General features: G+C 41.5%; 1 protein-coding gene across 1 annotated transcript in view; it reads left to right on the top strand.

The window, feature by feature from the left end:
* The window catches only part of LOC139464153 (atrial natriuretic peptide receptor 1-like), a 34,900-nt gene that overhangs the window by 2,400 nt on the left and 8,235 nt on the right, over positions 1-24,265 (top strand). The window contains exons 2-16 of the mRNA XM_071245682.1: positions 1,246-1,608; positions 4,162-4,319; positions 4,636-4,767; positions 6,801-6,936; positions 7,676-7,767; positions 10,261-10,396; positions 12,003-12,090; positions 14,274-14,388; positions 15,708-15,776; positions 17,369-17,446; positions 20,193-20,297; positions 21,619-21,690; positions 22,215-22,377; positions 23,193-23,342; positions 24,035-24,203. Coding sequence (XP_071101783.1) covers positions 1,246-1,608; positions 4,162-4,319; positions 4,636-4,767; positions 6,801-6,936; positions 7,676-7,767; positions 10,261-10,396; positions 12,003-12,090; positions 14,274-14,388; positions 15,708-15,776; positions 17,369-17,446; positions 20,193-20,297; positions 21,619-21,690; positions 22,215-22,377; positions 23,193-23,342; positions 24,035-24,203 — 2,026 coding nt within the window. The remainder of the gene's footprint in view (positions 1-1,245; positions 1,609-4,161; positions 4,320-4,635; positions 4,768-6,800; positions 6,937-7,675; positions 7,768-10,260; positions 10,397-12,002; positions 12,091-14,273; positions 14,389-15,707; positions 15,777-17,368; positions 17,447-20,192; positions 20,298-21,618; positions 21,691-22,214; positions 22,378-23,192; positions 23,343-24,034; positions 24,204-24,265) is intronic.

Raw genomic sequence — 24,265 nt, 5'->3', positions numbered from 1 at the left:
GGACTAGAGCAACTACACGACGTACGTTATTTCTAACGTAACTTTGTATTTTTCAAATGTTCACAAATCTAGAATTGTGACACGTATACAGTTTGAGAACTATATATCGTAATTATGTTCATGCAAGTAAAATTGTGTATGACTGTATTTTGGGCCAGTGGTTTCATACCGAATAAATCTGTTTGTCTGTTACTCGACATAATAATAATCTCAATTTTATTCGATGATTCTTCTGTCCATTTCCAAAATCTTAAGGTCTTTCCAAAATGGAAACAATTGTCAATAGTGAAAATGAAACACGTACAATCTGTTTGTGATTGAAATCACATGATACATATATATGTTCATAAAATTCGTTGCATTCCCTTTCATTTCTTGATAATTCAGTAAAATGCTTTTTGATGCTTTTCTTGTTCAAGTGTTAAATTATTGCCATGCTGTTGATATTTACAAAGTAAATGTTCCAAGAAATCAGTCGTAATGATCTTAATCCAACTCGCATACGATCTCTGTTACAAAATTAAAGGCCTTCTTAGTAAAGCCTTTATTTTGTTTGTTTGTTGTTTTACGACACACTCAGCAATATCCCAGCTGTATGGTGGCGGTCTGTAAATAATCGAGTCTGGACCAGACAATCCGGTGATTGACATCACGAGCATCAATCCACGCAACTGGGATACGATGAAATGCATCAACCAAGTCAGCGAGCCTGACCACCCGATACCGTTTGTCACCCTTTACGACAAGCAGAGTCAACTTTTACGGCAAGCATGGGTTGCTGAAGACCTATTCTATCCCGGATGTTCTCGGGTCCAGTATGAGAGTGATTGAGTATGGTTTTACGCCGTTTTTAGCAATTGTACGACAAGCATAGTCGCCTTTTACGAGTAAAGCCTTTACATGTTTTCTAAACTGACGGGACCCGTGAAGATTCCGGGGTAGAATGGGTCTTCAGCAACCCATGCTTGCCGTAAAAGGTGACTATGCTTGTCGTAAAAGGCGAGTAACGGGATCGGGTGGTCAGGCTCGCTGACTTGGTTGATGCATGTCATCGATCCCAATTGCGCGGATAGATCCTGATGATATAAATCACCGGATTGTCTGGTCCAGACTTGATTATGTACAGACCGCCGTCATATAGCTGGAATATTGCTGAGTGCGGCGTTAAACAACAAATGTAAAGAATCGGGTTGTCCTTAACGTCTCTTGGGTTGTACTTAATGCCACTGTCACGTCTTGTTTCAGGATCCAGCACATCGGTGGAGGCCATGGGATACCTGGTAACCCAGTGGAACCTCCCCCTCATTACCCCTGCAGGGGCGTCAGGCTCTCTGGCGGACAAAACACTCTACCCCACGCTCACAAGGATGTCTCCAATCTCTGTCGAGAGTTATTCTTTCTTCATTCTCAAGATCATCGACAAATACTCTTGGGATCACTTCGTGATATTGCACGGTGGCGATGTCTCAAGACTGCATTGGTACAGCATGGACGAAATTCTGGAAACAAACACTCGCTATTCCTGGTCACACTATGAGATTGACTACGATACTTTTACCGCAGCTGATTATGAAAGAATTCTTACTGATGCAAGCAAGTATGCTAGAGGTTTGTTTGTTTATTTGTTTGTTGTTTAACGCCACACTCAGCAATATTCCAGCTATATGACGGCGGTCTGTATATAATCAAGTCTGAACCAGATAATCCAGTGATTAGTATTATGAGCATCGAACCACACAATTGGGATCGATGACATGCATCAACCAAGTCAGCGAGCCTGACCACCCGATCCCGTTAGTCGCCTTTTACGACAAGCATAGTCGCCTTTTACGGCAAGCATGGATTGCTGAAGACCTATTCTTCACGGGTTATGCTAGAGGTAATCAACACCTACATTTCAAACTGTTCCAAAGTACATATTTGTTTATGATAGCAATAATACGTATAATAATATTCTTATCAATTACTGACCATTCATGATGGCAATATCACACTGGCAGTGGCCAAGGTCATTATCAGTTTCTTGGGCCTGTACATGATATTGCCCGAATGGGGGTCAATAAGTGTTTTATTACTAAATATAAAACGAAATTCAACAATAATTCAACAAATTCAACAATAATTGAATGAGATGTTGGGGCAAGTCACAGGAATTGCTGGGGCGGTGAGAAAGCCTAGTGGGAAAAACGTTCCCTCGTCACGTCGAATACCCGATTTCGATTCCCCTTCTGAGGCCAAATGTTCTCATTCCCTGGTTATTATGCCATAATGTTAAAATTTGGACAAAAACTGTAGTCAACTATTTAGGGATAATTCGCTCTTTTAAATCATCAAAGTAATTGCATTGATCTCAGATTTTGATCTCCAACCGAGAGTATAATCCCTGATCAGTTGTCACATGTCAAGATTCATGTCCTGCCCCCTACAACAAGACCCATTCATTCAAGAATACATGACACTTTTTTATGGATAGCAAGTTCTTTTCTTTGTACTTGTTTCAGAGCTACTTCCTTCAGAGCAAGAAGCTTAAGTAGCTCTGAAACGTCGAACAAAGAATAAAAAAATCCATAAAAAGTGTCCTGTCCCAACTTCTAAAAGCCTATCAAATACTCCGTTCATTCAAGTCCCGTAAATCCAGTTTAATCATCTGAGAGACTGTTTTGGCAATAAACTGCCCCCAATGAATGTGATGTCATGACACTAGATCATGGAATCTTGAGGCACAAGCCAATCCACAAGCGAGGGCTTTGGAGTAGCGCTATACTTGACTGATTCACTGACACAATTATCAGCTGGCTGGAGGCAGAGAATTTAAAAAAGAGTGAGTGAGTTGGGTTTAACGCCGCTTTTAACAGTATTCCAGTTATATCACGGCGTGTCAGCTTAATGTGGGAGGAAAGCCCGAAGTGATGCAGGTCTCAGACGCTTACCACTTCGGTGAAACCCACGAGCACGGGTATGGTGCTGACAAACCTAGAAACATAATCGGGGCGAACCGGGATTCGAACCCACAACCATAGGTTTCTGCCGTGCCCAAGGGACGCAACTTTGCACAGCGAATTGCGGCGCCTTAGACGACTGAGCCACCCGTGCCCCCATTTAAAAAAGAAAGAAGTCCACATAGAATTGGCAATGCATATGATGCGGTCCATGATAGCTTGGATTGTATGGATGACATTGTATTGGTTCTTTTTTGGTCTTCCATATAGCATGTAAGTAAGACTTAGTTTGCGCCTTCCTGGTTATATTGTTGTCCTGGTTCTAATGCTCCGCTGTACGAAAGGGGCTGGAATAGGTTTGTCGTTATCCAGTCTAGGTTGCTTCACCCTGGAGGGAGCCGCTTTTGGTAATATTCCAGCAATATCACGGCGGGGCACACCAGAAATGAGCTTCACAATTGTACCCTTGTGGGAAATCGAACCCAGGTCTTCGGCGTGGCGAGCCAACGCTTTAACCACTAGGCTACCCCGCGTTTACATTAGGGTCCGAATAGTTCCAATGTGCCTCATGATAGTAGTGGGAATTGGTTGTTCGCCTTCTTCTGGCAGTTTAAACGTCGTAGATGTTTCCTCGCGCTTACAGTAACTGGACTGCCTAGTCAGGACACGACTATTTACAACTGAAGCCCATTTCTGGTGTCCCCCGCCGTGATATTGCTGGAATATTGCTAAAAGCGGCGTAAAACCATACTCACTCACTCACTATTTACAACACGCCACGATATAGCGTTATTTCTTATTGCGGCGTGAAATATCATTCACTCACTAACATGAATATCAATATTCTTGTTGTAGGTTTATCATTCAACCATTTATGACTCCATATGTTTATACATGTTTCTGTTTCGCACCCTGCTATATGTTGGTATCACTCTATCCACTATCCTAAATCATATGTATACTGTAAAAAAGTGTTTAGCCTCTAAACACAACCTAATATAAGCACGTGTCTGGTCCCGTAATGTTCACTTGTTTAGAGGCCTATATGTTGGTATATCTCTGTCCACTATCCTAAATCATATGTATACTGTAAAAAAGTGTTTAGCCCCTAAACACAACCTAAGCACGTGTCTGGTCCCCTAATGTTCACCTGTTTAAAGGCCTAAACATATTTTAAGAGTAACTATGATTGGCCTCCATTTCCCCCTTGTTTTATTTTCAGTATTCATCGTCTACATGAGCCAAGAATCAACCAGAGACCTGTTGATAGTTGCACATCGTCTCGGCTACACACGGGGGGAATATGTGATGCTGGTGACCAAAGGTCTCGACAGATCCATTGATGAAAGTTACTGGCGTGTTGGAGATGATGACGATGAGGTAAACACCATCATTCAATAAGTCCATCTGAATCTGGATGAGACGTGCTCTTTCAGAATGATTAACCCCCGTACTGATGATCTTGCTCAAAAAGCTTTTCCTCCCACATTAAGCTGACACGCCGTGATCTGGCCTACAGGTTAAAGCGTTCGCTCGTCACGCCGAAGACCCGGGTTTGATTCCTCACATGGGTAGAATGTGTGAGCCCATTCCCGGTGTCCCCCGCCGTGATATTGCTCTAAAATTGCTTAAAATGGCGTAAAACCATATTCACTCACTCACTCACTCACTTATACTGATTTCTTTCTGAACAAAGGTAGCGAAGGAAGCTTTCGAGAGTTGTCTCTTCTTCACTGGTGAGGCTATATCTTCTGCCTTCAACGCATTCGAGGAGGAAGTGAAGGAACGATCCTTACGAGACTATAACTACGACTACGGGAACTCCTCTGTAAGTGCGCATGTGGCGACGGTAGCTTAGAGCCAGGGTGGGATGCGACAGTCAACACCCGCCTTGACTGTGGGACCCCAATAGCCGTGGCGTATTTATACATTAGTAGCTATTGTCGTGTCGTATTTATACATTAGTAGCTATTGTGTTGGCGTATATATACATAAGTAGCTATTGTCGTGGAGTATTTATACATTAGTAGCTATTGTCGTGGCGTATTTATACATTAGTAGCTATTGTCGTGGCGTATTTATACATTAGTAGCTATTGTCTAGGCGTATATATACATAAGTAGCTATTGTCGTGGCGTATATATACATTAGTTACTATAGTCGTGGCGTATTTATACATTAGTTACTATAGTCGTGGCGTATTTATACATTAGTCACTATAGTCGTGGCGTATTTATACATTAGTTACTATAGTCGTGGGGTATTTATACATTAGTCACTATAGTCGTGGCGTATTTATACATTAGTTACTATAGTCGTGGGGTATTTATACATTAGTCACTATAGTCGTGGCGTATATGTACATAAGTCACTATAGTCGTGGCGTATTTATACATTAGTTACTATAGTCGTGGCGCATTTATACATTAGTCACTATAGTCGTGGCGTATATATACATAAGTCACTATAGTCGTGGCGTATTTATACATTAGTTAATATAATCGTGGCGTATTTATACATTAGTCACTATAGTCGTGGCGTATTTATACATTAGTTACTATAGTCGTGGCGTATATATACATCACTCGCTTTTGTCCTGGCGTATTTATACATAAGTAATAATAACCACGGTGCATTTATACATTAGTAACAATAGCCGGGGCGTATTCATACATCAGTAGCTATTGTCGTGGCGTATTTATACATAAGTAATAATAACCACGGTGCATTTATACATTAGTAACAAAAGCAACGGCTTATATATACATTAGTAGCTATTGTCGTGGCGTATTATTTATACATTACCAGCTATTGTCACGGCGTATTTATACATTATGAGATATTGTCGTGGCATATGTATACCTTAAAAGATATTGTCACTGTTTATTTATACATTACCAGACATTGTCACGGTGTATTTATACATTATCAGCCATTGTCACGGTGTATTTATACATTACCAGGTATTGTCACGGCATATTTATACATTCCCAGCTATTGTCACGGTGTATTTATAAGCACAGCAATTACAATGGCAGTATGCAATAGAGTGGTGGTACAAACATGGCAGTGGTAATGTCAAAAAGTTCAGTGATAATAATATTCACCTATCCGCAACAGTGGTCAAGCTTCCGAGATAGGTCAAGGCAGGGAATGATACGTGATCTTCAGAAAACCGCTGGTCTTGATGTTATGTGAGATGAAATGTGAGATCCGATAGGCACGTGCCCGCTCCACTTATATAGTCTTACTAGCTTCCAGCACTTTCCACACAGTGCTAGCTCGGTCCAGTGTCACTAGAACATTACAGAATATTCTACGTGTTCCTATAACCCTATCCATGCTGTTCCGGAAGTTTACAGATAATTCTAGCATCTAAATATAATCTACCTCACCACTGCTTACATTAAATATAGGTACATTCCTGACAACCAATCATTGTCCAAATATAATGCAATGAACTTCTACTGAATCCTAGAAACAATGTAATACAGTCACAACTGTGGCAATCAGTAACAATAAATTACATTGAAATATAACAGTATTCGTATTCAGAAGCTATTATCGCGGAGTGTTCATACGTTATTGTCAGTATAGGCGACGGCGTACGTAGGCTGCAGTCTATACAATCGCTTCGTGTTACACTGGTAACAAAAGCCACAGGTTAGCCATACATTTGCAACACATCACGGTTTAGGTAAACGATGAATAATAATGTCAGTAATGTGTTCATTTGTTCGCCACCCTTTTCAGTAATGTGTTCATTTGGTCGCCACTTTTTGACATATTCTCACCGTAATAGAAATAAAGAAGCAATTTGATTAAATATATGAATGTAGATCACACATTTCCACCATATAGGTCCATTTCCTCACGGCTAGTTATTATGACGCGTTCCTCGTGTATGGTGAAATCCTCAATGAAACTGTGGCAGAAGGTGGCGACCCCCGGGATGGGAGGGCTTTCGCCCTGAAGATATGGAATCGCACATACCCAGGTAAGTATGGAATATTCGACACGTCAACTTTCATGCATTTTCCGCGTAAGTTTATGGAAAACATGTGAAATATATTCACAAAAGTTACCTTTCCATTGTCATAATACAAGTGGTCCAATGTAAATAAAATATAGTAATATATCGCATGCCCACACAACCTATGTAAGGGACCACCATGTCATATATTGGGGTGGTACTGGATGTATTTTGTCACTGAAAAAAGAAATTCTCATGAGATTTTACCCTTAAAATAAATTGTTCGTTTGAAATGTGCCGTGAAAAAATTTCGTTTGTCTCCACAAAATTGCATGTTTCGAAGCAGCGTTCTGAACATATATAACATGAATGATGAAATGAAACTCTTCTATTGAATTAAAGATGCAATTTCCTGGTTATCTGTTTTTTCTGTAAGAGCCAACACTCACGAAATACGACAAAATTACATTTATGACACCAGGAGTTGAACACCTTTTTTTTATTACGTTTACTTTAAATGTCATGCGTTTCATCAAAGGAAGGTTTATTGATTAAAATGTGACACTATTTTAAAATACTTTTTTCAAGCATTTTCGGGGACGGTTTGTTTCGATAAAATCACAACAGAATATGCATTGCATGACTATCTCGAATAATCTAAGTACTAATTGTAGAACGTTTGATTGTTCTCAATCCTAACACTGACAACTAAATTGTACCAATGAATTTTGTGATCGCAGTCTTGTTTCTTTTTTATCCAAAGGTGTAACTGGTCAGTTCACGATAAATGCTGGAGGCTCTCGTGACTCCGAGGTGTATATGCATGACCTTGACCCGGCTACTGGTGCATTCAAGGTATAGCGACCATCTGACTACAAGTCTTTAGGAACATAAGGTCATCTTCCCGAAACAACAGAGTTAAATGACTTTAAAATTCCAGTTTCCACCCTTGCCGAACTAGGCTGGAATTCATTGGCTCGATCGTAGCGCCACCAGTGACTATTACGAATAATGTCCTTTCTATGCCTCTCCTATTGACCAATCAGATTCAACCTCTCGTATCACTAGCATTGCTTCAAACAAAACGGGGGCGGTCGGGTAGCCTAGTGGTTAAAGCGTTAGCTCGTCACGCCGAAGACCCGGGTTCCATTCCCGACATGGATACAATGTGTGAAGCCTATTTCTGGTGTCTCCCGTCGTGATATTGCTGGAATATTGCTAAAAGCGGCGTAAAACCATACTCACTCACTCAAAGAAAACGGTGGCGCCCAGTCAAGACGATCTGATCGATAATCAAGATCTATATTGTGATCAAACGAGTCTTACATCGCGAAGTGCATCAAATCACGTGAGCACCTTGATTAAAAGCATGAAAAGATTTAGAAAATATCTGTTGACAATGAGCTAGCGGTGCACATGCTTTGCAAATCATGCAGTCGACCGAGCTATGTATGACAGTTTACGAACCGGATTTCGATTTCGGTTTGCGATTTTGATTGGACTATGCATAGACTCGTTAGTCCAGCCAAAATGTAACTCCATAATACCAGCCTAGTTTGGCAGGGGTGGAAACTGGACTTTTACAGTCAGTTAACTCACTTGCCTTGGGAAGATGCATTAGGCAGAATACAGGAGTTGGGTGCACGGGTATTTGCCTAGTGGCAGGACACCTGAAGCCATACAATGTGTTCATTCTGGCTTTGCTGACACACATTAACTAAGTAAGCCAGGTGTGACTCACCCCAACCAGCAAATCATACAATAATACATTATAATAATTGAGCCATTTCACCCGGAATTATGACAGACTATTTGTTTGTAAAAATGTTCAATGGAATATATTGTGGAATTAGAAAGAAATGTGTGGGCAGACGTAATCTTTAATGTAAGCCCCCTTATAAGGAAATGGCGATACCAGCTAAAAACGCGTATGTTTATGAACATTCTTAAATATCCCCCCAATTCATGTTAAACGTGTAACTTAATTTTATCATCATATTGTAATCTTATTGTTGGAGGAAATAAAGAATATCTATCTATCTACGTTCAAACCCCCCCCCCGTTACTTTGATCAAAGTTTTTGATAGTGTAACATGCCGTCAAATGCCTGACCGGACTTTGATGGAAAAGGAACCGATCCTATTTCTCGTCTCGATCCTATTATCTGATCAAAGTTTGATGACGTTGATTTAATTTAGCCAATTAGACAGCATGGAACATTTAGAGTCAAGGAAGGATGTTGGAAGAATAAATGATTTGTTTCAACAACGAATAGACATTCTCGGGACCCAATACGCTTTTGCCTACCCCGACGCCTCCTTTTCAACATGGCAATACACAAAATACATATGACAACAGCAAAAAAATTCTTCGTCAGCCACATCCACCTTGGCAAGATAATTCTCATCAAAACTTTGACGCCCTGTCAAAAACTTGGTTGAGTGTAAACTGTCTAACTGAGACCAAGAAAACTTGGTCAAATATTTTTACCAAGTTTTTTATCAAAGTTTTTGATAGTGCAACGGGGGCTTAGGGATCATATCCATACGTAAAACATTAACTGAACATCGCAAAATAGTGAAACATTAATTATGAAAGTTTATTTATATAACATTGTACATATTTATGGTTTCTTTTTTTTATAGTATATATGCAACCAGGTTTGGGCCGTTAGAAGACACAAATCGGGGCTGGTTAGATAAACTGTACTTTTTTCCCTATCAGTAAAATTACCGAAGTTATCTCAAAGGTGATGTGTGCGATAGGATGCGTTTCCCTAATATACATGTCATTATATACATATACATATATACCTAAATAACAGTTTGTAGATATCCGTGATGATCCGGGTTAGATAGCTCTTCCGCAACCCATGTTTGCCGTAAAAGACGACTTTGCTTGTCGTAAGAGGCGACTTACGGGATCGGATTATCAGGCTCGCTGGCTTGGTTGATGCATGTAATCATATCCCACTTGCGTGGACCAATTCTCATGATATCAATCACTGGATTGTCTGATCCAGACTCGATTATTTACAGACCGCTTTCATATAGCTAGAATATTGCTGAGTGCGGAATCACACAACACATAAACAAACAATGTGCAGCACTGAATAATTAAAGTGTGCGTTTTTATTACTAATGACACCATTTCAGACACTATGCCCTGTCAGATATCAATACCACTTGTTATTCCTGTCACTAATACGCCAATAACTCGAAAAGCAACAGATATGAAATATATGAAAAAAGATAATTGTTTATAAAGTTCTCGACAGTTCTTGGAAAACATTCCTTAAACTAATTGTTTAAAAGGAAGCCTAACGTTAAAAGGGTGGTCTGTTTACAGATGGTAGGCCGGTACATACGAGCCACTGACACACTGACACTTGTTGACGGAGGAGACATCCACTGGCCAGGATCCGGAGCTCCACCTCTAGACATTCCTGTGTGTGGCTTCAGGAACGACAAGTGCGAGTCTCCAGGTGAGCCCTGAAGAGTTAGCACATTTTCAGAACAGCTCCTCATGTTGAAACATGAAACTGTCAGAGGCTAACACCGTGGTTTAGGGGGACCCGTTTAAGGGGTACCACAAGGGAAAGCTTGTTCTGATCTATTCGTGTCATGTAACTAATCAAGACCATTGTCAGTACCGGATAGGGGGCGGTCGGGTAGCCTCATGGTTAAAGCGTTCGCTCGTCACGCCGAAGACCCGGGTTCGATTCCCGACATGGGTACAATGTGTGAAGCCCATTTCTGGTGTCCCCCACCGTGATATTGCTGGAACATTGCTAAAAGCGGTGTAAAATCAAACTCCATCCCCATCAGTACCGGATAAAATAGGTGGTCTCGCATTCACTACGTGGAGCTTTCGACTCGTTAGAATAAGTCTTCAACATCCCATGATTGCTGTAACAGGCGACTTCTAGTCTATCTACTTGTCGTCAGAGGCGACTGGCGGGATTGGGTGGTCAAGCTTGCTGACTTGGATGATGCATGTCATCATGTCCCAAGTCCATAGACCGATGATTTTGATTTCAATCACTGGATTGTCTGGCCCACTGGATTGTCATAAGAGGCGACAAACTGGATCGGTGGTCAGGCTCGCTGGATTGTCTGGTCCAGACTCGATTATTTACAGACCGCTATGATATAGCTGGAATATTGCTGAGTGTTTAACAACAAACGTGTAGCTTTCATTTTCTTTGATTTTCTCGTAATTATTATATGTGTAGATTATAACTTTAATGTGAAATGGCTTTTAGGGTATTGACAGGTTGAAAGAAGAGTTACTTTTGTTCAAAAGAAGAAAAGTGATCGCAACAGCAATGTTAATCGATGTTCCCACAACACGTGTTTAACACGTGTTTAGGGACACGGGTGGTCAGTCTTCTGTACAGAGTTGCGTCCCTTGGACACACCTATGATTGTGGGTTCGAATCTCGATTCGCCCTAATTTCAGTAACATCCCTCTGCATGTGGGTTTCACTTAAGTGACATACGTCTGAGTCCGGCATTGCTTAGGGCTTTCCTCTTAAATTAAACGCCGTGATGTGACTGGAATACTGTTCAAGGCCGCGTTATTCCACGCTCGTTTGCTCGCTCTCACGTGATTAAACCAAATATGTGTTGCATGCCGGTTGTGTTCCCATGGTTATTTAGTGAGAAAAAACCGGTTCTTATTCATTGGCGGATCAGCCAATACACTGTTGTGCTTTTGCGCTTTACATTACCCTATATATTTACCGTTATGACCGAGTTGATTTACTAACAGCTAAATAACAATGGTTACATAGACATCATGCAACATAGCTTGCCCTGATATTAATAATGAAGACGAGTTATCTATGCACGAGTACGTGCGTGCGTGCGTGTGAGAGTGAGTGCGTGGGTGAGTGAGTGAGTGAGTAATACGATTTCACGAAGCTTGTTGGAATATTCCTACACCCAAAATGGTCTGGATTTCCATTCGACGACGCTAGCCAACGCGTTATCAGTTACCGCTTTATAGATTGACTAGGGTCGGTACTGTTATGTCATGAACCGTTATCCTTGTAACCACACAGCCTCATGTTTCCTTCACACCTGCAGGTGCCAACGACTCACTGACCATCGGACTCTCATCAGCTTTCGGGGTGATTTTGGTCGTCGCCTCTGTCATTGCGTTTGGTATAATATGGTAAGACTAAAACTAGATATGGCAGTTCACCTACCTTCTTTCAACGACGGTGACCTATCAATAAAATAATGTCACATTTGAATACCTGTGCGAATATCCCATTGTTGACAGACAAACGAAGCGTCAATCAAGACATCGGTCAACTTTATAACCCATTTAATGAAAAGGTTATATGATTCGATAAAATATAGAATATTCAAATGGGGTTTATATTCCCATGCAGACAACACAATTGTACAGCAATGTAAGTTCCAGTTAGTCCTTGTGGAGTTACGATCGACAACACAATTGTACGGCAATCTCCGGTCCAGTTAGTCCTTGTGGAGTTATGATCGATAAAACAATTGTACAGCTATGTACTGTCCAGTTACTACTTGTGGAGTTTTGATTGACAGCACAACTCTACCGCAATGTACCGCCCAGATACTCCTTGTGGAGTTTCGAGGCAAATGGGTTACTAACTGTAAAAGTCTAGTTTCCACCCTTGTCGACATACACTGGAATTCCAGAGTTACATTTTGGTTATACTAACTTGTATATGCATAGTGTGTGTGTGTGTGTGTGTGTGCGTGCGTGCGTGCGTGCGTGCGTGCGTGCGTGCGTGCGTGCGTGCGTGTGTGTGCGTGCGCGCGCGCTAGTCCGGACTAATGCCGAGTTTATGGTGCAAGCCCAATGAGAGCCCAACGCAGTTTATTGGGGTAAACGTCGCGTCCAAGATTGGTAGACGACTAATAATGCGACGTGCATGCGCGTGTGTGAGTGTGAGTGTGAGTGTGTGAGTGTGTGAGTCTGCTTGTACTAGTCCGGAATTATAGTGCTAGCCGACTGAAATACCATGCCGCAGTTTAACATGAATACCCCACTCAGTATACTGACTCCAAGCCGACCAATCCTTGTCTTAAATAGCACCTTAATACCAAGCATCAGGCAGGGTAACAACACGTACCATATTTTTACGTATTTTGGTATGACGCGGCCGGGGGTCGAACCCCCGACCTTCAGCTCTCCGTGCGGACGCTATACCACCAGACCCCGGAGGCGGTAAAGAGCAGAAATACACATTGATATAGCAGATCTCACACAACCCATCAGTTTCTTGTCACACAGTCTGTAATCACATGTATAGCAGTCGTTACCCGATTTAACGTGTATGGGAGAACAGACAGTAGGGTAACTAATTCTGGAAAATGGGAATCGTGTATTTCGACCAAATTAATGTCATCTTGAAATAATTAAATAGTACATAACCTATACAGATACAATGACAGGCGTGTTGCCGTGACAACGATCACATTTAATGCCTCAATCAACAGATGAAATAGCAAACAGAATCCATTTTCCTTGACAGCTCATAAACAGTTATGCTACTTACTGATACTGATTACTTGGATACACAAATTTCGCTACGAAAACGTGTACTGTTAAGGTCAATTATATTCATCAACATTTTTTATCTACGAAATATATATATTTTTTTAAATGGGCTTTGTTGTCAATGTATTGAGACCAAAATAATGTTCAGCTTACCATAATTATCAACAGGTGTAATTAGAAAAGGTGTTGGCTTGTGGACAATGGATGGACCGACGCTGTTCATCACAATCATTATGATATTGTCTCCCCAATGTATCATTAGTTTACCGGGCGCACTTTTTCAGATCCAATTAGCGCTGTAGGGGCTCGAACGCCGGCTCTGCTAATTATTGTGTTAATGTGATAATTGGCCCACGCTCTATCACTGGACCACAGGCGCTATCACATGTAATCAGTGCTCGTTTAACAGGTCATTGACATGCATGCGAAATTCAGTAAACAATCAATTGCGCATGCGTGTGACGTCATTGCCCGCTCTCCCATTCATCTTTTCTTGAAACCACACCCGCAATTGTCAACATGACCGACCAATGGGATTAACTGGATTAACGCTTGAAGGTGAGAACACAGCGAATCGCGGCGCCTTAGACGACTGGTCCACCCGTGCCCAGAGTCTGCTTGTCTGTTGACGTATCTAAGTTATCGAGGAATCCAGTGATATGTTTCATTCACGTAACTGATGAATTTTACCGAAATCCATTCCAGCAAATTTTCACAAACCCCCCATTGATCTCCCATGTTGTTTTGTGCCCATACGCTGATCCTCTCCCCCACCCTTATATAAATGACATGTTCCTAAATATTCAAAGGCGCTGGAAAAAGAGCTCCGAGGCGGACATGTGGTGGTGGAAGATCGACACCAATGAGCTGAAGATGACTGACGGCAAGAAAACCGGAAGTTGCATCATGTCCTTCACCTCCAGGGTACCACAATGCATCATTATGATTTCCGATAATCCCATATATGGGCGATATGACAAAATGTGTCCATTCATTTCTTTTAAAATTAAATCATGTCATTTGCAATAACCTGGTTGTTGAACGGGGTCTTTTCTTCAGATGAAAAACTCAATATGTGTAATTTCTAAATTATTTGTGAAATTGTTTTATCTACAATGTCTTTCCTGATATCTCAAAACAATATTCAGAGCGTTTATTTTGATAAGAGCTGAGGGAGGTTTAAAGAGTGTAAGGTTCAGACCAATCTCATTAAAAACAGTTCTTAGTTCTCCCTACCGCTAAACCAAGATCGGAGGACATCCCATTAGGGGTCACGTCACAACGACCTTTCATCCGACCAGTAAGAGCGTCGCTTACCAGATCATGAAAGTGACAGTCGGAAAGTGATTTCTAATCATGCAGCCTCGAAAACTTTAAAACGGGGTATTCCGAACGATAGTTACGGACTTAATGACTGAATGCATACAATCTAGACCATATACTAGCCATCCGAGAATGTTCTTTTGTTCAGGTTTCAATTTTTTTAAGCGAGAATTTGTCAAAATATGTTTCGAAGCGTAGTTGCCAATTTGCAATTAGTGCCGTAAAGCACGGGAAAGCTGCCTTCTGATTGGCTAATGTCGACTTCTTGTCAGTAATTCCATTGGTCGATCAATGTTCGCGAAAGGTCGGTCTGACGTGATCCGGAATGGGATGTCATCAGATCTTTGTTTAGCGGCAGCGAGAACTAAGATCTGATGTTAATGAGATTGGGTTCAGACGGGTAAGAACAACCCTTCGGCTGTATATAGCATGGACACGCCTGTAATTGGGAATACATGTTAGCATTAGGACTCAATATCTACGAAATATATAATTTTGAAATTTATTGCTATATTGTCAATGTATGGAGGCCATGTTCAGTGTGTGACAGTAATTAATTTTTTGCAATAAGATATGGTGATATTTCATGAATTATGAGGGGATGAACATAATACCAATTGATCCATTTCTGTTTAACACAATCAGTATGATATTGTTTTCCGAATTTATCTTTCACTGCAGCATTTTGGTATGTAAAATGATAAAACGACAAAAAACATTTTGGAATGTTTTGAGAAAGTCTAGTAATATCTGCTTCGTCTGTTTATACGACATAGTGTTGAATATATGTTCAAACGTATAGGCTCTAGCTTTATGTGATTTTGCATACCCTGTATAAAGGCAAGTGCGCTTGTGAATCTTTCAGTTTCAACACCAGCAGAAATACTGAGAGAAAAGATTTTTGGCTTTGTTTTTGTCAGATCAGTATACTTACAGCGAAGGATGACACGCCCTTCATGGACTATATGACCGACACAGCTATCTACAAGGTGGGTGAATTTTATACTATGGGGGACCGACATTTGATATTCTGGGGTGGGCGGGGGAACCGGATTGGGATTAAAAAATACAAAATACAAAAATACATAGGAGTAGACAAAGATAGTATTAGTATTAACTTCTTGCAATGTGACGGAACAGTGAGGTTAAAGAATCCTAAATAAAGAAATGAGATAAAAATTACGAATGCCACTTTGGTAGCAAAATTGTATTTTTTAAAATAGAAATTTAGAGTATATTTCTCGTTATTTCAATTATTTAGTATTTTCTTTCTCGAAATTTCGAGGCTTTTTCACGTTACTTTTCTTATTTTCTCGTTATTTCAGTTTTATTTTCAAAACTTGAAATTTCGAATAGTTTCTCGTAGCTTCGATTTTCAACCGTAATTTGTTAAAATATAAACGAAATTACGAGAATAAATAAACAAATAAGTGAATTAAAGAAGAATTCTGATTATGCTGCCAAAGTGGCACCATTTGGCCTTTGTAAATAATAACCAGGTGAGTTTCGTGGGGAAAGTTCAAGGGTTATTTTGCAGGATATACTACTCAATCCAAATTACACACTGTGATATCAAGTATAGTCATCACCGGGTTGCAAACCAACTTTAGATCAGTAATCATAAGCAACGCATGCGTTTGACAATATCAGTATCAATCATGACGTGACCCTATTTTTATTTCCGGTTGATACGTATCCCTAGGGCACGAGCCACGTGAGAATCTTGACTCCGTTCCACAAAGCGCTAGTAGCACTAAGACGATCGTAACTCCCAAACTTAGTAGCTCTGTGATCGCTCAGAGGGCCGGGGGCCAGGTTTAGATTTTGTCCGCAGAAGGTTATGCTGGTCGAAACAAATGACACACAACTAGCCCTAAGGATTGAAGTTGTATTAAGGCCAGGGAAGTAAGGTGAGGTGAAATGGTATTTAACGCGTCCAAGATTATTGCACTTATATGGTGACATGCATGCACCTGTGTTGTGTGTGTGTGGCTGCTTGTACTAGTCATAACTGATGCCGATTTATAGCCCACTGAGATACCATGCCGCAGTTTAACATGAATACCCCACTCAGACACAGTAGCCGACCAGTCCTTGTTTCAGCTCCTTAATGCCGAGCACCAGACATGGTAACAACAAGTACCATCTTTTAACGTCTTTTGGTAAGACGCGGCCGGGGATCGAACCCCCGGACATTCCGCTCTCTGGGCGGACGCTCTACCACTAGACCACAGAGGCGGGCCAGTGAAGTAAGGCCATGCGGGTTCCGGTAAGAATAGGTCACCAGCATCCCATGCTGGTCGTAGGGAGGCGACTAAATGGATCTGCTGGTCAGGCTCGGTGACCTGGTTGACTGACGCGTGTCTTCGTACCCCGATGGCGTGTATCGTGGTTCATACTATCAATCACTGGTTTGTTTGGATTGTCTGGTTACTTACAGGCTCCAGCCATGTGAGAAAATGGATATTGCTGGGTACGACGTAAAACAACAGCCACACACACGAACACTCTAAACAGCATGAAATTAAAAGTATTCCCAGTTTCCATCATACATGTCATTGCCCTAATGTATTTGTTACAGGGTCAGGTCGTCCGACTACGAAAACTGACACTGAAAAATCAAACCTTCAACAGATCCATACTCTCTGAGTTCAAACAGGTAATGTATCGCTGTACTGAAAGTACGAAAGCCTAATGGTGCCACTTTGGTAGCATATATATTTATAAACATAAAAATGAGTATATTTTAAATACGAAATTGCTCGTTAGTCTCTGAAAATATATTTTATAGAAACAAACAACTGCATTTAATTGAAAAGGAGCCCCAGTGAGATTGGAGACAATCTGTGGAAAATCTAGACTTGCTTCATTTAGGGCCATAGCCATACAGTAAGGGCTGGGTGGAAGGTAAACTAATACGGTTCAGGGACTGTGAGACAGATTAGTACGACGCAGTTATGGTTGATCCGGACGCCAATGGCAAGGGTCGTTGCTCATAAAATCTATATCTAATCCAGATTCGATCGTTTGATTATGTTCAGGCAGCCATATGTTGCATGAATATTGCCGACTCTAGGGTTATACGGCAAACATACAGAAACAACATTATCTCTTTGATGGTCCCCTGAACTGGAAAACCTTTACAGAGAGAAGATTCAGATTTAGCTCTTTCAATTTAAATATGGAAACGTGTTTGAGAGTGTTTGACACCGACTTGCTAAACTAACCAAATTGCACGCACGTATTTTTAACACGTGAAGGTCCGGGTTAGAATTGTTCTTCGGCAATCCATGCTTGTCGTAAGAGGCGACTAACGGGATCGGGTGGTCAGAGTGGTTGATTTCGGTGATGCATATGATCGTATCCCAACTGCGTAGATCTATGCTCATGATGTCAGTCACTAGATTGCTTGGTTCAGACTCGAATGTTTACAGACCGCCTTCATTTAATCGGAATAGTGCCGAGTACGGCGTTAAACAACAGACAATGTATTTTGAATAAAAATTATACAATACTATGTTTTTACGTATTCGTACATATCTATGTGTGTTATCCGTTTAAACGATGTCGATGTTCTTGGGTCTTTATGGCACAAGGAAGATCAGCCTGTCGTCCTACTATACGAGATTATGTTTCCTTAATACATATTATTGCCATGCTGAGATATAAATATAATTAGGATGGAATAAAGATACATCGATGTTCTCATTACAATGCTAATGGAAAGCCGTTACTATGACAACAAAGTTATGAAAACACAACGTAATTAACGTAAGTGTTTTTTTGTGATGGGTCCATTAATGAATAATGTCGTAGAAGCGTTGAATTGCAGTACATTTCATAACATGGTCGATGTTGTGTCGATGACTCGACAGTTAATTATAAGTAATTCTTAAAGTGCAGATTACACGATATACGGCTTTTTCCTGGCATGAATAAGAACAGAAGCGTTGTTTTTAATCATTTTGGCCCTTTAATCTTGAGCTTTGCGTTTTTAGCATACATAAGGATAAGTCAGAGGAGGTAACTGCGTGCCCCTTCAAGCATATCCTCGCTACGAACCATTCTTGTGAACAAAACCAAGAATTGCACATCGAAACTATAGACTCCATTCTAATCTCGAATGATAGTTAGTTTACAGGAAAGTATAAATCTAGTTTAGTATCTGTTTGACACATCTTTATAATCACATTTCAATGATCGGCTAACAAAAAGTGAGTTCGACCATGAATTTGGAAAATACTCGATTTTGATTGGTCAATCAGAGGTATCAAATCACAATAAATCCCCTCTGGTTGAAACAGCTGCGCGTTCGGTTCCAAATTTAGTTTGGTTAAATCTACAGGTAACCTAGCACAACTTTGAAAACTTGTTATTTTTATCTCCCAATTCGATTCCACATATGTGGGAATCGAACCGGGACCTTCGGTGTGACGAGTAAACGCTTTACTGTGACACTGTACCTACTCAATGAAAACAGAACCTTTTGCAGTAAACGTACTTGCTGATATATCACCTTCCCGAGGCAAGTGAGTCCACTTTCCACCTTTGTCGAACTAGCCTGGAATTCCTGGGATCGATCGTAGCGCCACCAGCGGCTATTACGAGTTATGTCCCTTCTATGCCTCTCCTATGGACCAATCAGATTCCACCTCTCGTATCACTTGCATGTGCTTCACACAAAATGGCGGCGCCCAGTCAAGACGATCTGATCGATAATCAGTGTTGTGATAAACGGGTCGCGAAGTGCATCACAGTTTGGCACATTTTTCTTCCAAGTGAAGAACTTAAAACACAACTAATTACAGGAGGAACACATTTAATTTTTTTCCACCAAGAGTACCAACAAACACAACTGTGCAACCAGTGAACTCGGCTCTTTCATACAACCAGTTGTCAAGCATGTCATTTTATTGATAACAGGTGAGGTGACGTGAAATTGGAGTTAACGTCGCGTCCAAGATTATTGCACTTATATAGCGCCGTGTGTGTGTGTGGCTGCTTGTACTAGTCCGGACTGATGCCGATTTATAGTGCTAGCCCACTGAGATACCATGCTACAGTTTAACATGAATACCCCACTCAGACACAGATACTGACTCCGAGCCGACCAGCCCTTGTTTTAGCCCCTTAATGCCGAGCGCCAGGCAGGGTAACAAAAAGTACCATCTTTTAACGTTTTTCGGTACCTTCCGCTCTCCGGGCGGACGCTCTACCACTAGACCACGGAGGCGGTCTATTGATAACAAAGTAAGCTTTATATGACATGTTTATTTTGTCAATAATGACTGACGGATTGAAGGTACCACGTCTTTACCCGAGAAACATTTCCTTCTCTCAGCCAAATATCATACCTCAAAATTCATTTCCATATTAAATATACCTCCTAACTTTTGGTGTTTCAGCTGCGCGATCTGAACCAAGGCAACCTGGTGAGGGTGATAGGAGCCTGTCTGGATGACACGCCCAAGTACCTGGTGACCGAGTTTTGTTCGAAGGGGACATTGCAGGTAAACAGCGATAGCCATACTCACTGCAGTATGTCGGTGTCCACCGATCTCGAGGGGAACATGGTTTAATGTACCCTCTATGTCAGTTCATGTTCCCCTTGTCCTTCGGCCTATCAACGAGTGGCCGGTGGACAACGAACATAGCTTATATCCCACCCAATTTTATTTCACTTTGGTTTTATGCGTCCATGACTTGGTCCGGATCGGTAAAAATACCAAAGTAAGTTATTCCTAGCAGACGACAAAAAACAAACTTATAGCTATTCCCCCAAGATATATTTCATTCGGAAAATATCGTAAATCTGCGGAGAATGCGTCTTACATAATTAATCCGAGATAAAAAAAAATGCGGTTGGTATGTTGCAAATGTAATGCCAACAGTTCGGCAATTCGAGCGGGGTACATTGAAAATAATAGAATGGGTCTCAGCCAATCAGAGCCCAATAGGTTACGTTTAAGGTAAGATAATTATTATTTGTACCCTTGTAACAATTAACAAACAACGGTGCATATTTGTTGAATGGTGATTAGCTTAGTTTTACTTAATGGGATGACGTTTTCTGAAACATATTCTGTTTTTTCTTTAAGTGAAATAATGTTATATGAAATAGCATATCTGAAAGTAGTTAGTATTGCTGATGCATTGTAGATATCAGTGTTATTGAAAATAAAACATATTCCCTGATTTGTCTTATCGGTTATTGCCATGCAGCTGCAATGTGTATTGTTATGCCTCGATTGAGAATCTTGCAACTCCATTGGTTAATCCGTATCACGTGACGAAACAATACATTCCTGACTGAATATTGGCTCGTCACATGGTCAAAATTGACCTGTCACGTGAGGAATATTGACTCGTCTGCTAGAAAACAAGATGGTGTCTGGTACGAACATTTCACGGTTCGCATCTAAGTTTAATATTGTAACGAATCAGAGGACGTTTTTAAAGATCATAAACTTGTGATTGTTCTTGACGGGGTAAATGTGCGAAAACAAGGACACTCGGACAGGATCCCCGCCGGCGGCCAGACCAGCTCAGGGATCGGGTCCTCGGGTCCTCGGGTCTTTGTTTTTAAGAGTCAGTATTTGTGTACTACAAACTCAATATACATGAACAGATCCACTAATGGCTTTCAATATCATAATGTTAAGCGTTAATACCCAACATGCAACCTTGGAATTCTATCAGTTGTCCCATTAGAGGATTAATGGGTGACAGTGGAACTGATTAGCTAGTGATGTCCTTTCTGAAAGCCACAACGTAATCTTTACTGACGCTTTTAGAAGAAATCGTGTTTGTTTATATTCCCGCTGTTTGCAGGATCTCCTGGGAAACACCCGACTCCCTCTCGACACACACTTCAAGTTTTCTCTCAGTATTGACATAGCCCAAGTAAGTGATATCAACGATCGTTTTCTATACTTTTACCAATAATTCACTTTGGACATAACATCAACATAGGACGCTGCACTTTCACTGCAGCTGCACACAAAGGGATGCAGGGATGCAACGATAACTAATCAACAAGATCCTACATGCATGTAACACTACGACGAAATCTTAGAAATCTCCCTGACGTCTCGTTCATGGATCGGGAGGTCTGGTAACGTGACTTTCCTGGTTGTAACCCGACTGGTGTAGGACTTTGCTCATACTCTCAGTCACCGGTTCAGCAATTGGAACGTAAGGGACTCTCTCTCTCTCTCTCTCTCTCTCTCTCTCTCTCTCTCTCTCTCTGTCTGTCTCTCTCTGTGACCCCCCCCCCCCCCCCCCCCCCCCCCACACATCTCTCTCTTTCCCAACCAAACACACCTCTATATGATTTGCACGTGTGCATTTTAGCGTCTCTCAATGTTGACTTGTCAAATAGACCCCTGTACATTATTTTCTAAAATATGCCGCTGACGTTTTCTCAGGGGATGGCCTATCTTCACAACAGCAACATAACCATCCACGGCCGCCTCAACAGCGCCACCTGCCTCATCGACAACAGGTTCTCCGTCAAGCTCGCTGATGTTGGTGTCCCTTGCATTTTTGACAAGCTGGTTGTTGACAAACAATCACAAGAGCATAAATTGGGTAAAAGCCGATGTCGATGCATCACAGTTTTAACGCATATGGATGTCTAAATCCATAATGACAGATTCAGATTAAATGAGGCATTGTTACCTCCCTGGGAAGTAAACAACCCAAGCTGCCTTGTCAGGTGCTGGAAGGTAAACAGGTCACCTCCATGTCTCATCCTACCGGGTGCCCATTTTACTGACGTGAACAGATGCAAATTTCGAAACAAAGTCAGTTACCTAATGAGACACCCCATGTGCTGCGTGTGCCTCAGATACATGTTATTAGTACATGGGGTTGCTTTTGGGATTTTGTAGCAAGATTAGCTATGTTTCAGCTACAGCTACAAAACCGGATATTTGTTTTATCTAAAACTATTAAACTGAATGATGTTTTTTTTATAAAAAAAACCCCACCTTACAACAATGTAATTCATGTGACAGGTAATTTCTTTTAACAGTCTGTAGGCGCGGTCGGGTAGCCTGGTGGTTTAAGCGTTTCATGTGTGAAGCCCATTTCTGGTGTCCCCCGCCGTGATATTGCTGGAATATTGCTAAAAGCGGCGTAAAATCATACTCACTCACTCACTCACATTAACAGTCTGCAGCCTAAGTTTCAAGTATTCGAAACCATACCCCGTTTACTCCCCTAACCAGTACGTTTCTGCACGTTTACTCCCCTAACCAGTACGTTTCTGCACGTTTACTCCCCTAACCAGTACGTTTCAGCACGTTTACTCCCCTAACCAGTACGTTTCTGCACGTTTACTCCCCTAACCAGTACGTTTCAGCACGTTTACTCCCCTAATCAGTACGTTTCTGCATGTCCAGAATGCCTGTGGAAGGCTCCGGAGGAGCTGCGAGACACTACCAGTAGGGGGAGCCAACCCGGAGACGTGTACAGCTTCGGGATCATCCTGCAAGAAATCATCACACGGGAAGCGCCATTCTTTGAGGAGACAGACACTATAGGCGTGGATGGTAAGAACAACAGACCCCTTGCAGCATCTATAGTACTTAAGGGTTGCCAAACATATGCGGAAAACCGCTCTCTATAGACCATAGCTGTTTCGAACCCTTAAAAACATGCTATGGACGATTGAACAATGGGTATGGACGATGGGCCCATGGGTAGACAATCTGGAAATTTGTAAATATGGAAGATTCCTTTTTGAACCGTCTGGATTAACAGGGTTGCTTGGTTTGTTGTTTTACGCCGCACTCAGCAATATTCCAGCTATATGACGGCGGTCTGTAAATAATCGAGTCTGGACCAGACAATCCAGTGATTAGTATCATGAGCATCGATCCACGCAATTGGGATCGATGACATGCATCAGCCAAGTCAGCGAGCCTGATCACCCGATCCCGTTAGTCGCCTTTTACGACAAGCATAGTCGCCTTTTACGGCAAGCCTGGGTTACTGAAGACCTATTCTACCCCGGATCTTCACGGGTCGGATTAGCAGGGTGTCAATGTTCTCTTATCTGTCTGTACTTAAAGTATCGGTACATCATTTTGGGGTAAAAAGAGATGATTTGGAAGTATTTCTGCTGAGGATGTGAATACAATCGTAGAGATGTTTAATATGATGCGTTATAGAATGTTAATAACTTGTAAAAGGATGACGAGTATACGTAAAACACCGACCCCTATTTTCTGACGATTTTAAGGCGTACTCCACAAAGTAAAGAGAGGAGGTGTGCCGTCATTCCGACCGAAGATTGCTGTGGCGGACAGCATGCGGGATCTAGCCATATTGATGGAGACGTGTTGGGAGGAGGATGCTGGCCGTCGTCCGCACTTCAACGCCATCAGGAAGGCACTCAAGACTCTCGCTGCGTACGTTATCATACTAATAATGTGCATGTTTATAGTGCGCCAAGATCCGCACCCTAAGGCTT

The sequence above is a fragment of the Haliotis cracherodii genome, unplaced genomic scaffold (genome assembly GCF_022045235.1).
Source record: "Haliotis cracherodii isolate W230 unplaced genomic scaffold, xgHalCrac1.p SCAF_16, whole genome shotgun sequence".
NCBI classification, from domain to species: domain Eukaryota; kingdom Metazoa; phylum Mollusca; class Gastropoda; order Lepetellida; family Haliotidae; genus Haliotis; species Haliotis cracherodii.
This window is presented reverse-complemented; position numbering and strand designations above follow the sequence as displayed.